Source organism: Malus domestica, chromosome 08, assembly GCF_042453785.1.
Source record: "Malus domestica chromosome 08, GDT2T_hap1".
Classification (NCBI taxonomy): domain Eukaryota; kingdom Viridiplantae; phylum Streptophyta; class Magnoliopsida; order Rosales; family Rosaceae; genus Malus; species Malus domestica.
This window is the reverse complement of record NC_091668.1, coordinates 11215441-11228560: the sequence shown is the minus strand read 5'-3', so window position 1 is coordinate 11228560 and position 13120 is coordinate 11215441. Positions and strand designations below refer to the sequence as shown.

General features: G+C 39.5%; 1 protein-coding gene across 8 annotated transcripts; it reads left to right on the top strand.

The window, feature by feature from the left end:
* The first annotated feature begins 888 nt into the window (after positions 1 to 888).
* LOC103410802 (trans-Golgi network-localized SYP41-interacting protein 1-like) lies at positions 889 to 12446 on the top strand. Of its 8 annotated transcripts, none has more exons than XM_029106992.2 (10): positions 889 to 1180; positions 1567 to 1703; positions 1930 to 2544; positions 2695 to 8673; positions 9393 to 10281; positions 10377 to 11053; positions 11167 to 11308; positions 11428 to 11509; positions 11611 to 11758; positions 12016 to 12446. In XM_029106992.2, exons 2-9 carry the CDS (start codon positions 1653 to 1655, stop codon positions 11711 to 11713), a joined length of 8538 nt encoding a protein of 2845 aa, XP_028962825.2. In that variant the 5' UTR covers positions 889 to 1180; positions 1567 to 1652; the 3' UTR covers positions 11714 to 11758; positions 12016 to 12446. The 8 variants fall into 8 exon arrangements, with proteins under 8 accessions (XP_028962825.2, XP_028962824.2, XP_028962823.2 ...); XM_029106991.2 differs by having other exon boundaries at positions 1930 to 2553; XM_029106990.2 differs by having other exon boundaries at positions 1930 to 2557; positions 2684 to 8673.
* The last annotated feature ends 674 nt before the right edge of the window (positions 12447 to 13120 follow it).

Genomic DNA, 13120 nt, shown 5'->3' with positions numbered 1-13120 from the left:
GAGCTGGAAAACATTGTGAGTGTAGAAAATATGTAGTAGTTACTGAAAAAAGTTTAAACACATAATCATTTATATATAATGAATTAGTACAATATTTTACACTTTATACATTGCATGGTAAGATACATGAGTGACTTAGCAAGGTCTAAAATATCGATGATATCGGAAATATCGGCAGTCCAAAAAAATATCGATAATCCAAAAACATAGAAATTTCGATGGAAATATCGGGATATTATGGATATTTTAGACCATGATTATAACTCATTATGTACTATGTATTTTGAGTAAACATAAAAATTTCTCCTATCCATAATTCTACCCACCCACCTCACCACTGGACTCCAATATCTTGACTAAAATGGTTTCTTTATTTTACAAAACAATCAAGCTGAAAATAGGACATAAATTTTGTAGGTAAGAGCGAAAACACAAAAGCTTGAGAAGACATCAGTTATACACAATTTTCTTCTATTTCTATCTCATTTACTGACAAAAATTTGATTATTTAGGATACAGTTATGCATTAGAGCCTAAAGTCTAAGCTTGAAGTGATGGATCTGCTCCATGAGCAATCAATCAAAACTAAATAAAATTACGTAAAAGTCAACGCGTATATCCGTCATTAGCACTACTATTTAGTAATATTTTTGTGTATTTATAGATGAGAAATCTTAAGTTTGATCCTCACAAATAACAAATTTGATACCAAGTTATTATTAACTTATTATTTGATTTAGTTCGAATCTTCGACTTAATATGGTTGTACGTTGAAAGACACTTTTGAGCCCAATGGGCCACAGGAGTTAAAACATTTTGCAAATTGGAAGGTCCACCAATTTATTAAGGCTCGGAATAAGTCGCGTATTGGGTTTTCAACAACAAAGAGGAAACGGTTGCCCCAAGTCCAACCAAACCTCCAAAACAGCGACGTTTCACTTGTCTTCCCAAATCGACATTTCACCTGCGCAGGCAAATCACATGGCGTAGCAGAGACACAAAACGAAAACGAAGGTTGCGTTAGATCCAAGGGACAACGGGGGACCGACCCGTATACACACATAGTGACGCCGATAGAGAAACCGAGAGGGCGCCATTGAAAAGCAAACCTTCATTCGCAACCACCGAAGCAATCGTATCAACCGCGACGGCCTGCAGATCCAGCTGCCGCGACATCCAGGTACGATATCTTCCTATCAGTTTTCCAATCTACTCGTTTTATATTGTATGATTCGTACTGTTTTCTTCGTTTTGATTTGCTTGTTTTAAGATTTGTTTGATTAGAGAGTGAATGAATTAGGTTCTGGATCTTTTCGAATCCGATTTCATATGATATTGTATCCTGTTTGGCTGCCGAGAAAATGAGATTGAATAAGAATGTCGTTGTGATCGAAATTGAACCTAGTTTAGTGTTTGCGTGGCCCTCATTTGCCGGAAATCAGCACTAAACTTCGAGTTTTGAAATTTGAAATTTTCTGTTATTTTCTAGCATTTGTAGTTCCATTCAGCACGAGTATTTGTAGTTCTATCCAATGTAATGGTGTGGTTGTGTTTAATGGTTTATAGGAAGGATTATATGGTGAGTGAGACGTTGCTGTGGTGATTGGCGTGGAGTCACAGTGGGGAGCAAGAACGGAGTGGATCGGAATCGGATGGACAAGAACAAGAGCCGTACCGATCTGCTCTCAGCCGGACGAAAAAAGGTACACTGACCTCTGGACAATGTGTCTTGTGACCTAATTTTTGGTTCCTGATAAAATGTAACTTGTCTGAGCTGTATCCTTTTACTTGGAAAACTTTTTTGTATGGTACGTGCCTATAGGTTTGCTACTCTATTTTCTGCTCTGTTCCTCAATGTCTTAGTAATCAACTGGAGAGTGCAAATGAGCTGTGGGAACTTAATATATAATCTTGTATTTCTGCCGGCAGCTTCAACAGTTTCGCCAGAAAAAAGATGGTAAAGGCAGTGGAAGTGGAAAATCCACAAAGAAGTCTAGTAAATCAGAGAAGCATGAAGCTGATGCTGATGCAGTCTCTAGTGCAACTAAACCTACAGCGTTGACTCAGGCCCCTGAAGGAGAAACTGAGTCTCGTGTAGATGCTAATCTGGAAAACATCAACTCGTCAGGGTCACATTCTGGGGAGATTTCTACAGCTTCTGACATTGAAGTTGCTTCTGCTGCTCCCTCGGCAGTTCCCATTACACATGAGGGAAATGCAGTTGAAACTTTGATTGACAAAAATGCTGAGTTAGCATCACAGGAGGTGGCATTCAGTCAGCATGATGTTAACTTTTCCGCCACGAACGAGGGGGAGAGTACTGTGGGCACTGATGCTGAGGAGGCAAGAGTTAGTTCATTGGACACTTCACATGTCATGGATTCCGGAGGGCTAGCCAAAGATGCCAATATGTCTATGCCGGTTGATGTGTCCATGCAACCTATTTCAGTTGATAATACTGATCAAACAAAGGGTAGAGATGAGGAGCCTTTGCCTTCGCCAGAGAGTATTAATACATCCTTGGTGCAGGAGAGGGAAGATCAGGTAACAGATGTAGGTTGTGCCCTTCTCCTTTTGTTATTTAACTTTCTATTACTTTGGGATTCTTCCGGAAATTAATTGAGCAGGTTAGGAAAACTGATGGGTTTGATGTATAATTAGAATCTCATTTGTTGCTGGGTAGGGGCAATGCAGGCAGCTGACGGTTTGGATGCAAAAAATTGTGATCGTAATCAAGAAGCAGAAATGGGGCGTAAAGGAGATGACAAGATTTCTTCATCTGAGCTTGATAGAAGTGTTGAAAGTTTCTCTAGCCAAGCACCTTCCATAAATGAGCAAACTGATAAAGTGGATGAAGTATCTGATCGAGAAGTGGAACTTGCAGGAGATAGAAGTGTAGCTCTGTCTGAGATTGATAGAACTGCTGAAACTTTCCCTGATCTCGAGTCGTCCATGGGTGAACGGATTGGCAAGGCAGATGAATCATCTCTGTCAACTGGTGCAACCATGTCTGATGGACTCCCAGTATTTGCTTTAGCTCTACCTGAGGCAGATGGATCTTTGGTTGTTAGTGCTGCTATGGATGACCGGCAGGAAACAGAAGATGTTCCAGGCTCTTATTTTGAAGAAAAGTCCGAGGTGCAATTTGGATCTGGTTTTGGGCAAGGTGGGGAAGAACATAGGGCCCTTCTGGAGGATCATCATCAGAAACATCCATTGGGTGGGCTTGAAAGTCCTCCAGGAACCAATATGGTGCTTCCAGATAAAGGATGGACTGCGTCTCCTGTTGTGGATGCCAGCTCAATCAGTCTCTCACAGCTCACAGAAGTAGTTAGGAGGCTTAGTGAAGAAGAGTTCAGGGTTCTTATTAAGTCAGTTGAATCAGTTTCTAGTGCATCTCAGGGGACTACCAATTTGATTGTGCCAGAACATGGATTTCTGGAATTGTTTGAGCAACTTAAAGAAGAATTGGTTCTCACACATTTGACAAAAGATATCAGTGACTTGCAGCTTGTGCAGCAGTCTGAGATGCAAGTGGAGTTTGATTGCCAACGTGATCAGTTACTTGATGAAACATCTCTTCTTCGTGCTTCACTAAATGAAGTCCGTGAGAAGAACCAATGCCTTGCTGAAGAGCTTGCAGGGTGCAGATGTGAACTCCAGGCTGTTGCTAGTGGGAAGGAGGAGCTCCAAGACCAACTTCAAACTGCGAGGGCAGAGGTAGAAGAATTTTCTGCTAGAGCAACTGAGTCGCTTAGCAGCCTGGAAAGGTCGAAGCAGGATTTGTTGATCCTGTCAGCTGAGTTAGCTGACTGCAAGTCTTTGGTGGCAGCTTTACAGGTGGAAAATGAGAAATTAAATGGGAGTATTGTTTTGTCGGATGAAGATAGAAAGAAACTTGTTGAGCAAAATGATTGTTATCTTCACGAGAAGGAGAAGCTTTCAGCAGAGTTAGTTGATGGAAAAAGTTTTGTGGAAGCTCTACAGGATCAAATATCCAGCTTAAGTGGGAGTCTGAGTTCTGTAACAGAAGAGAGAAAGAAGTATGAGGAGGAGAAGGAGCATCTTTCCTCTGAGAATGACAAACTTGCTATAGAAGTGGCTGACAGTAAGAACACAGTATTGGCTTTGCAGGTAGAAAATAGCAACTTGAATGGAATCCTTTCTATGGTTACAGAGGAGAGTAAGAAGCTTGAGGAAGAGAAGAATCATCTTTTCTATGAGAATGAGAAACTTGCAATAGAATTGGCTGCCAGTAAGAATTTAGCATTGGATTTGCAGGTAAAAAATGAAAAATTGAATGGAAACCTTGTTTTGGTTACAGAGGTGAGAAAGAAGCTCGAGGAGGAGAAGGATTATTCTGCCCACGAGATTGAGAGATTTTCTTCCGAAATTCTTGTTCTTCAAGAGCGGTTATCTGCCGAACATGAAGAACATATGAGGTTTGTGGTTGACCTAAAAGAAACAACGACACGCCTTGAACAACTCTCCGAAGAAAATATCTTTCTCACTAGCAGTCTGGACACACTTAAAGCTAAGATGAAAGAGGTTGATACCAGTGGAATCAAAATTGCATCCCAAGCTGGGGAAGATGGGGATCAAGTTGAACTTTCAGAAGTGCGGAGCAGGAGGCATGAAATTGAAAATGAAAAATATCACCAAGTTCCTGGGATGGAAGATAGTGAAGGCTCCTTTATTATGGTGGAAAAACCTTCATCTGATGGTGGTGGAGGTTCACCAGTTCTGAATCTTGGGAGGGAAGTTTTTGATGATTCCGTTGGGTTTGTAGCACTAAAGGGACGCATGGAAGAGGCAGAGAAAATGATGAACAAACTTGTACAGGAAATTGAAGGCATCTGCTCTCGTTCAGAATTGTTGAATAGGTCAGGTGATAAAGTCTCCACTCCTCCAGTCTCAAAACTGATTCAAGCCTTCGAGTCAAAGGTGCACCTTGATGAACATGATGTGGAGGAACGAGGTCTAACTGACAATCAATCACCAGCAGATTCAATTGCGTCAGTAAGAGAGCAAACTGGAAACTTGAGAGCATTATTTGAGCAGTTGCTTCTGGATGCTGCAAATGCCAGTGAACTGCTCAAGGAGGAACGAGATGGTAGGAGAACTGCTAATGCTACATTCGGAGAGATGAAGTATCAGTATGAAGACTTGGAGGAACATAGCAAGAAATTGGAAGCTACCAATATTGAGCTTTGTGTCCTATATGAAGCTTTAGAACAACATAGGGGCAGCATTGAAACAAGGAACAGTGAGCTTTTGGTTCTCTGTGAGTCCTTAAGACTAAAAGTTACTAATCTCGAAGCTGAAAACTTGGAAGTTGGAAGAAAGCTACATAGATATGAATCAAGAATTGATCAATTGCAGAGTCAATTGCATGATTTACATCTGAGTTCAAATGACATAGTATCTCAGATCTCTGATCAGTTAGAAAATTTTCACAAGGAAGCGGCAGAGAGGGTTTTGATACTTGAGCAGCATTGGAATTCCACTCTCGCTCCTGTTGTTGAAGCGATTGGAAAGCTTGGTGAGTCTATTGGGAGTTTCAGCACAACTACACCAATTTCTCATGATTGTTTGGACACAAGTCATTTCGTTGCTTCTGTTTATGATGCCATCACTGTTATTGAAGATTTGAAGGTAAAACTTAAAAGCTCTCAAACAGACCGTGAGGCTATATGTATTTTACATAAAGAAGTGAATGAGAAATGTGACGATCTCCATGTAAAGAATGAATTGGCCAGTGATATGCTGCACAAGTTGTACAGCAACCTTAGCAAACTTCTTAGAGTTTTGCATGGGTCTATAGATGAAAGTGAGATGAACCTGAAAAATGAAAAGCTTCCTCATCCTCTGGATTATAGTATTTATGAAACCATCATAGAACAGCTGGAGAATTTTCTGAGTGAGGGACTGCAACTCCAATCTGTTAACAAGAAGCTAAATTCAGAGTTGATGGTTAGAACAGAAGAATTTGAGGAATTGAAACAAAGATGCCTGGATTCAAGTGCTATTCAGAAGTTAATAGAAGATATTGAAGGTGTGCTAGAAGTGGAAAATGCTGAGTTTCAAGCAGATAAAATGCTTGCTTCACGCTTGGAATCATTGGTATCGTGTCTTGTTCAGAAGTACAAGGATGCTGATGCTCAGGTAGGCTTATCTAAAGAAGGTTTTCAATCCAAGGTGATGGAATCTACTTCAATGCAGGAAGAAATACAGCAGTTAAATGCCTCGTTTTTTCAGCTTGAAAGTGAAACCATTGTCCTCAGGGAAAGTTTACGTCAGGTTGAGGAAGCCCTTCTTGTTGCTCGTTCTGAGTTACAAGAGAAATTATATGAACTTGAACAATCGGAGCAGCGGGTGTCTTCCCTGAGAGAGAAGCTTAACATTGCTGTCTCCAAGGGGAAAGGCTTGATTGTCCAGCGAGATGGTCTCAAGCAGTCCCTTGCAGAGAAAGCTAGTGAACTGGAAAGATTCTTACAGGAGCTGCAATTGAAAGATTCCAGGCTTCTTGAGGTTGAAACAAAGCTCAAGGCATATTCAGAAGCTGGTGAGCGTGTGGAAGCTCTGGAATCTGAGCTTTCATACATTCGCAATTCTGCTACTGCATTAAGAGAATCATTCCTTCTCAAAGACTCTGTCCTTCAGAGAATAGAAGAGATTTTAGAAGACCTTGATCTGCCAGAGCATTTTCATTCGAGAGATATTATTGAAAAGATCGATTGGCTGGCCAGGTCAGTTACTGGTAATACTTTTCCTCAGACAGATTCAGATCAGAAGAGTTCTGCTGGAGGAGGTTCATCTGATGCTGGTTTTGTTGTTATGGATTCCTGGAAAGATGATGTACAGCCAAGTTCAGATTCCAGTGATGATTTCAAAAGAAAATATGATGAACTTCAAAGTAAGTTCTATGGGTTGGTTGAACAGAATGAAATGTTAGAGCAATCTTTAATGGAAAGGAACAACTTAGTCCAGAGATGGGAGGAACTTTTAGACAGGATTGATATGCCATCGCATCTGCGGTCCTTGGAGCCGGAGGATAGGATTGAGTGGTTAAGAAAAGAACTTTCGGAGGTGCAGGGTGATAATATGTCTCTCCAGCAGCAGGTTGTTAACCTTGAGAGCCATTGTGTAACGCTGACTGCTGATTTGGAAGACTCAAGAAGGAGAACATCTGACCTTGAGGAAGACCTTCAAACATTTATTGATGAGAGAAATAATCTTTCTCAAAGATTGGAGCTTCTGATCAATGATCATGATAAACTTTCAGCCAAGGCAGCTGGGTTTGAGCTTGAGAATGAAAAACTGCAGGAGGAAGTTTCTGATTTGCAGGAGAATGTAGCCAAGCTGCGTGGGATTGAGAAGCAAATTCTCAGCTTAGAAGATGACATAAGAAGATTGCAGGGTCTGGTTACTGATGCATTACAGGATCCTGGAACAAATTCAGAGTATTCTGGTGAAAGCAGCATTGAGTGCTTCGAAGGGTTACTGAATAAGCTTTTAGAGAATTATGCAACTCTTTCCTCAGAAAAACCAGTGTTTGGGGTTGCAGCCGATGGTATTCATACTGAAAATTCTGAAGCAATGGTTGTTGAAGCGAGAAGCGCAAGTACACCTGATACTGCTGAATCAGATACAGTTGCTTTGAAGAAAGAGTTGGAGGAGGTTCAACGTGAAATTTTGGATGTGAAGGAGGAGAGAGATGGATATGTGGAGAAGCAACGGTCTTTGGCTTGTGAGTTAGAAGTGCTAGATAAAAAAGTGAATGAGTTGCAAGGGCTTCTTAATCAGGAGGAGCAGAAGTCAGCTTCTGTTAGAGAGAAGTTAAACGTTGCAGTTAGAAAAGGAAAGCAATTGGTACAACAGCGTGACAGTCTGAAACAAAATATTGATGAGATCAATTCTGAGGTGGAATGCTTGAGATCTGAGACCAAGATAGGCGAAGGTAAACTTGCAGAATATGAACAAAAGTTCAGGGATTTGTCTGCTTATCCAGGGAGGGTAGAAGCCCTAGAGTCTGAGAGTTTATTCTTGCGGAATTGTTTGAAAGAAGCTGAGAACAATTTGCAGGAGAAAGGAAATACTTTGAGCTTAATCATAAATATTCTAGGAAACATTGATGTTGCAGAGGATGATAATTCTGGTGATCCAGTTGTTAAGTTAGAACAAATCGGGAAAATGTGCTGTGATTTGCGTGCGAATATGGCTTCTTCAGAACAAGAAGCTAGGAAATCAAAAAGAGCATCAGACCTACTCCTTGCAGAACTGAATGAGGTTCAAGAGAGAAATGATGGTCTCCAGGAAGAACTAGCAAAATCTGCGAGTGAACTTGCTATAATCTCCAAGGAAAGGGATCTTGCAGAGGCCGCCAAGCTCGAAGCTCTTTCACGTCTTGAAATGGTTTCTACTGCTCACTCTGAGGAAAGAAAACACCAATTTTCTGAATTTTCAGGACTAAAGTCTGGTGTAGATCAACTTAGGAAGGGGTTTCATGATGTTAGTAGTTTATTGGCTGGTATTTTTCACCAGGACTTGGTATTTTTGCACAACCTGGAGTCTGGTATTGATTCCTGCCTCAAATCAAGCAGTGCTACTTATGTGGTTGATGTGCCCCCTTTCACTACAAGCAGTGGATTCATCACAAGCAAATCAGACAAGGTACCTTTTTATGTGCACACACTTGAGTATTTGTTCCAGTTTTATATGCCCGTATTTAAATATTCGTACTATTCCATATGGCTTGTCAAAGGCCATTTTCTACCAATTATAGGTCCTTTGTTTTGTATGCCTTTGTTTGAATTCTGTTGTACCTTCCCTATGCCCGAAAATTCAAATAACCTTCATTTTAAAGTCAGACGAGTGCAGTGGTTTTGCTTGGAAAATGTATGCTTTATCGACTGTCGTAAGCTGGTTAAACTAGAAATGAAACCTCTTAAGTGAAAAATGATTATTGAAGAATTGTTTCATGTATATGTACTTCTCTCTCGTCTATTTATAGGTCTGCTTTATTTATAAATTCCAACTTTTTGGATAGCAAGTGATGCGACAGATGGAATGCCATTATCTACGCTAAAAGTAATTGGGACTCGTATGACGATATGTGGGATTAAGAATGAAGATAAATACAGTCACGTCACTTGGTATCCAAATTTTGGATTATAGTTAGTCTTGTCATTACCATTACTGTTAATATCATCATCATCACTAATGACTATTATTCTCATATCATAATTGTTTATTCTTATACTGTTATATGTTGAATGACAATTATAGTCTTTAAATTTGATGTGAAGCATTCTTCTCTCTTATTATCTTTATTTTTTTATCAAGTTTCGTGCATTTTTTTCTCATCTTCTAATTTTGGCTTCCCTGTTCAGGAGAACTTTATTTCTACAAATTCTTGGTCAGACTCCAACATGCATGGCCAATTTGATGACAGTTTTATAATTGAAATCTTTACTTACGTAAGGCATTATCTGCAAGAACTCGTGATGGAGATTGGTGTGCTTAAAGAAAAATTAGATGAACACTCAATTTCATTACATGAAAAAGCTAGCAGTGTATCTAAATCAATGGCAATTGTTCGTGGAGAATTAACTTCCAAAAATGAGTCATTTGAAGCCTTGAAGAGAGACTTGTTGCATGTGGAAAGAGTTGAAAAGGAAAAGGACAATGAGCTTCTTTTCTTGCGCCGAAATATTGCCTTGCTTTTTGAAGCATGCACTGGTTCAGTTATGGAAATGGACAGAAGAAAAGCTGAATTGGTTGGAAATGGTTGGTCTGCTGGAGAACAAGGGATGAGATTGAAATTAGCAAATTATTCTGAGGATGGACTTTCATTTAGTGGAGAAGACCGGTTTCGCTCTGAGGAATGTGTCAGGAGTGTGACAGACAGGCTATTGTCAACTGTGAGTGATTTTGGTTCTCTGACAACGGAAATTGTGGAAGGTAGCCAAAAGGAGTTGAAGATTACCATTTCAAAGTTGCAGAAAGAGCTTCAGGAGAAGGACATTCAAAAGGAAAGGATTTGCATGGAGCTTGTAAGTCAAATCAAGCAAGCTGAAGCAGCTGCAACAAGTTACTCAACGGATCTTCAATCTTCAAAATCTTTGGTGCATGATTTGGAGAAACGGATAGAAGTGATGAAGGGTGAACGTAACTTATTAGAGCAGAGAGTGAATGAATTAGAAGATGGCCGTGCTACTTCTACCGAGTTACAAGAGAGGGTCAGATCACTGACTGATGTGATTGCTGCTAAAGATCAAGGTCAGTTAGAGTCTACTATAGTTTTTATATTTGATTGAAATTTGAAATGGTTATATTAAATAATCACCAATTATCAAAATTGTTTGTGATTGCAGAAATTGAGGACCTAATGCAAGCACTTGATGAGGAGGAGGTGCAGATGCAAGGTCGCACTTCCAGGATTAAGGAACTGGAAAAGGTTGTGGAACAAAAGAACTTAGATTTGGAGAACCTTGAAACTTCCCGCGGGAAGGTTATGAAAAGGCTTTCCATCACTGTGAGTAAGTTTGATGAACTACATCATCTGTCTGCAAGCCTCCTTGGTGAGGTGGAAAAGCTCCAATCACAGTTGCAAGAACGGGATGATGAGATATCCTTCTTAAGGCAAGAGGTCACTAGGTGCACAAATGATGTTCTTGTTGCATCACAAACCAGCAACAAGAGAAGTTCAGAAGAGATCCATGAGTTATTAACATGGTTTGACATGAATATTGCTCTGGTTGGGCTGCACAATGGGGATCAGAACAGTGATCAAGTTTCTGACTACAAGGAAATATTCAAGAAAAAGGTTGATTCTGTTATTTCAGAATTGGGGGATCTACGAACTGTGGCTCAAAGCAAGGATACACTGTTGCAAGCAGAAAGGAGTAAGGTAGAAGAATTAACACGCAAAGGAGAAACTCTTGAGAAGTCTTTACATGAGAAGGAATCACGGCTAAATTTGCTTGACAGTGTGGAAGATTCTGGTCGGGGAACTAGCAGCACCTCTGAAATTGTTGAGGTCGAGCCTGCGGTGAGATGTTTATATGTTTGTTTATTTATTTATTTACCACCTTACATTCTCTTGCCCTTTGTCAGAGTATTGTGATGTCATTAAAAACTTTATTTTGTGGATTTTTTAAATAGAAAAACAATTGGGCGAAAGCTGGGACCTCCATTGCACCTCAAGTCCGTAGTTTGCGCAAGGGCAATAATGACCAAGTTGCAATTGCCATAGATATGGATTCTGGGAGCAGTAGTAGGTTGGAAGATGAAGAGGATGATAAAGGTAATCCTATGCTGATATAATTGCTGCCATCTTTTACTGGTCTTTGCCCTTCAATACCAAGTCAGATGGTCACTGAAGGCATTTCTTACTGGTTTAACATTTGTTTTCTTCGGCTGTAGTTCATGGTTTCAAGTCACTCACGACTTCAAGAATTGTTCCAAGATTTACTAGACCCGTGGCTAACATGGTTGATGGCCTTTGGTAAGCATATCCAGTCCTTGTTTTCTTTTCTGGGTAATATTTCAATCTAAAACTTACCTAGATTTTGTGAGAACTAAATCGTCTTGTACACAACCTTTCAGGGTATCTTGTGATCGGACTCTAATGCGGAAACCTGTTTTACGGCTTGGCATTATATTATATTGGGCTGTACTGCATGCGCTTCTTGCAACTTTTGCAATTTGAAAAGCCAGAAGCGATTAAAAGGATTCTCTTGAAAAGCCAGAAGTGGTTAGTAAGATTCTTCATTAGTTGCTTATTTCTGTCTTTTGTTATTCTACGCCCCTGCACTCTCCCTATAAACTAATATTTGGATTAAATATAAACCAAAGGAGAATCAAGAGACTTAAGGGAAGGGTGCAGTAGGAGAAAACGAGAGTGTGAAAAGCACTGCTCATTTTTATGTTATAGTTTTGTGTTTGCGAAGTTCTGGATCGAAAAATATTGTGAAGTTCAGAACTTATGAGTTGCATTTCCTTGTGATGCAGGTTCACATTTTGAAGGGCTTGGAGTCGTCCTTGTGTCCCGACGATGGTAATGCTTTATTGGGTATTAAGCTGGAAGTTTAAATCTGCTATTTATTTTCTCCTTCGTAGATGCGATTAGATCCATTTATTATTTTCCACAACCGAGCGATTCAGATTCACAGTTTTTATACGAATGAATCTGAGAAGCTTGGTTGCATCCTAATAAGAAAAGAAAGTTTGATGATAGGGAAACAAACATAGTTCCTTTGTTTACTCAAATACCCAACCACAAAAGGTTGTACATCGTAGCTGCTACTACAATAGGGTTTTCTCTCTATATAATTCGAGAGAATTTAGATGTGTAACAAAAAGCTCCAACCTAGTACTTTGTCAAGACGATATTGTCGTGTAATGTAAATTTTCAGGCATATTTTAATGATTTTGTTCTTTAATTTTTCCGAATTTCTACTATTTCATATTCCGAGAAAAGGAAATTGGAGTAATGGTATCGAGACTTTGACCTAATTAAAGCTTTGGTTCATGAATTTTTTATAATGTGGAGCAATGATTTTTTCTGTGCGTAAACAACATTAGAACTTTCAAATTCTTTGCGTAAACAACATTAGAACTTTCAACCAGACGGAAGTTTTAACATTTTCACCTAAAAGGACCATTGTTTTATGTTGTGAAAAGAGGACCGGTACTCACATGTTTTTGCTAGAGGAGAAATTTTGCAGTGTATTGGAAAAATGGGTTGGTACCTCATATGTCATAATACAGGTGAAGGGGTGATTGGAAAAAAAACATTTCTCTACTTATATACTATGACACATAATGTACTTGCTTATATTCGGAGCACATGGAGAAATCTCAGTTAGTTTAGAGACCACACCTCTAATCAAGTCAAAACGCTCCAATTTTTGCAAGTGGTCTTTTACCACAGTGGTGAAAAAGTGTTGAACCCTTGCATAACGGCGTGGATTCAAACTTCGTCGGTGACTAATCTAACATTTAATCTAACAAAATATATCGTTTGACAAATCAACTAGAAAAGCTATTAAAATGACAACTAGATTAAAAAATATAAAAATATATATAAAAAAGCTCCAATTTTCTCTTCCTAAAA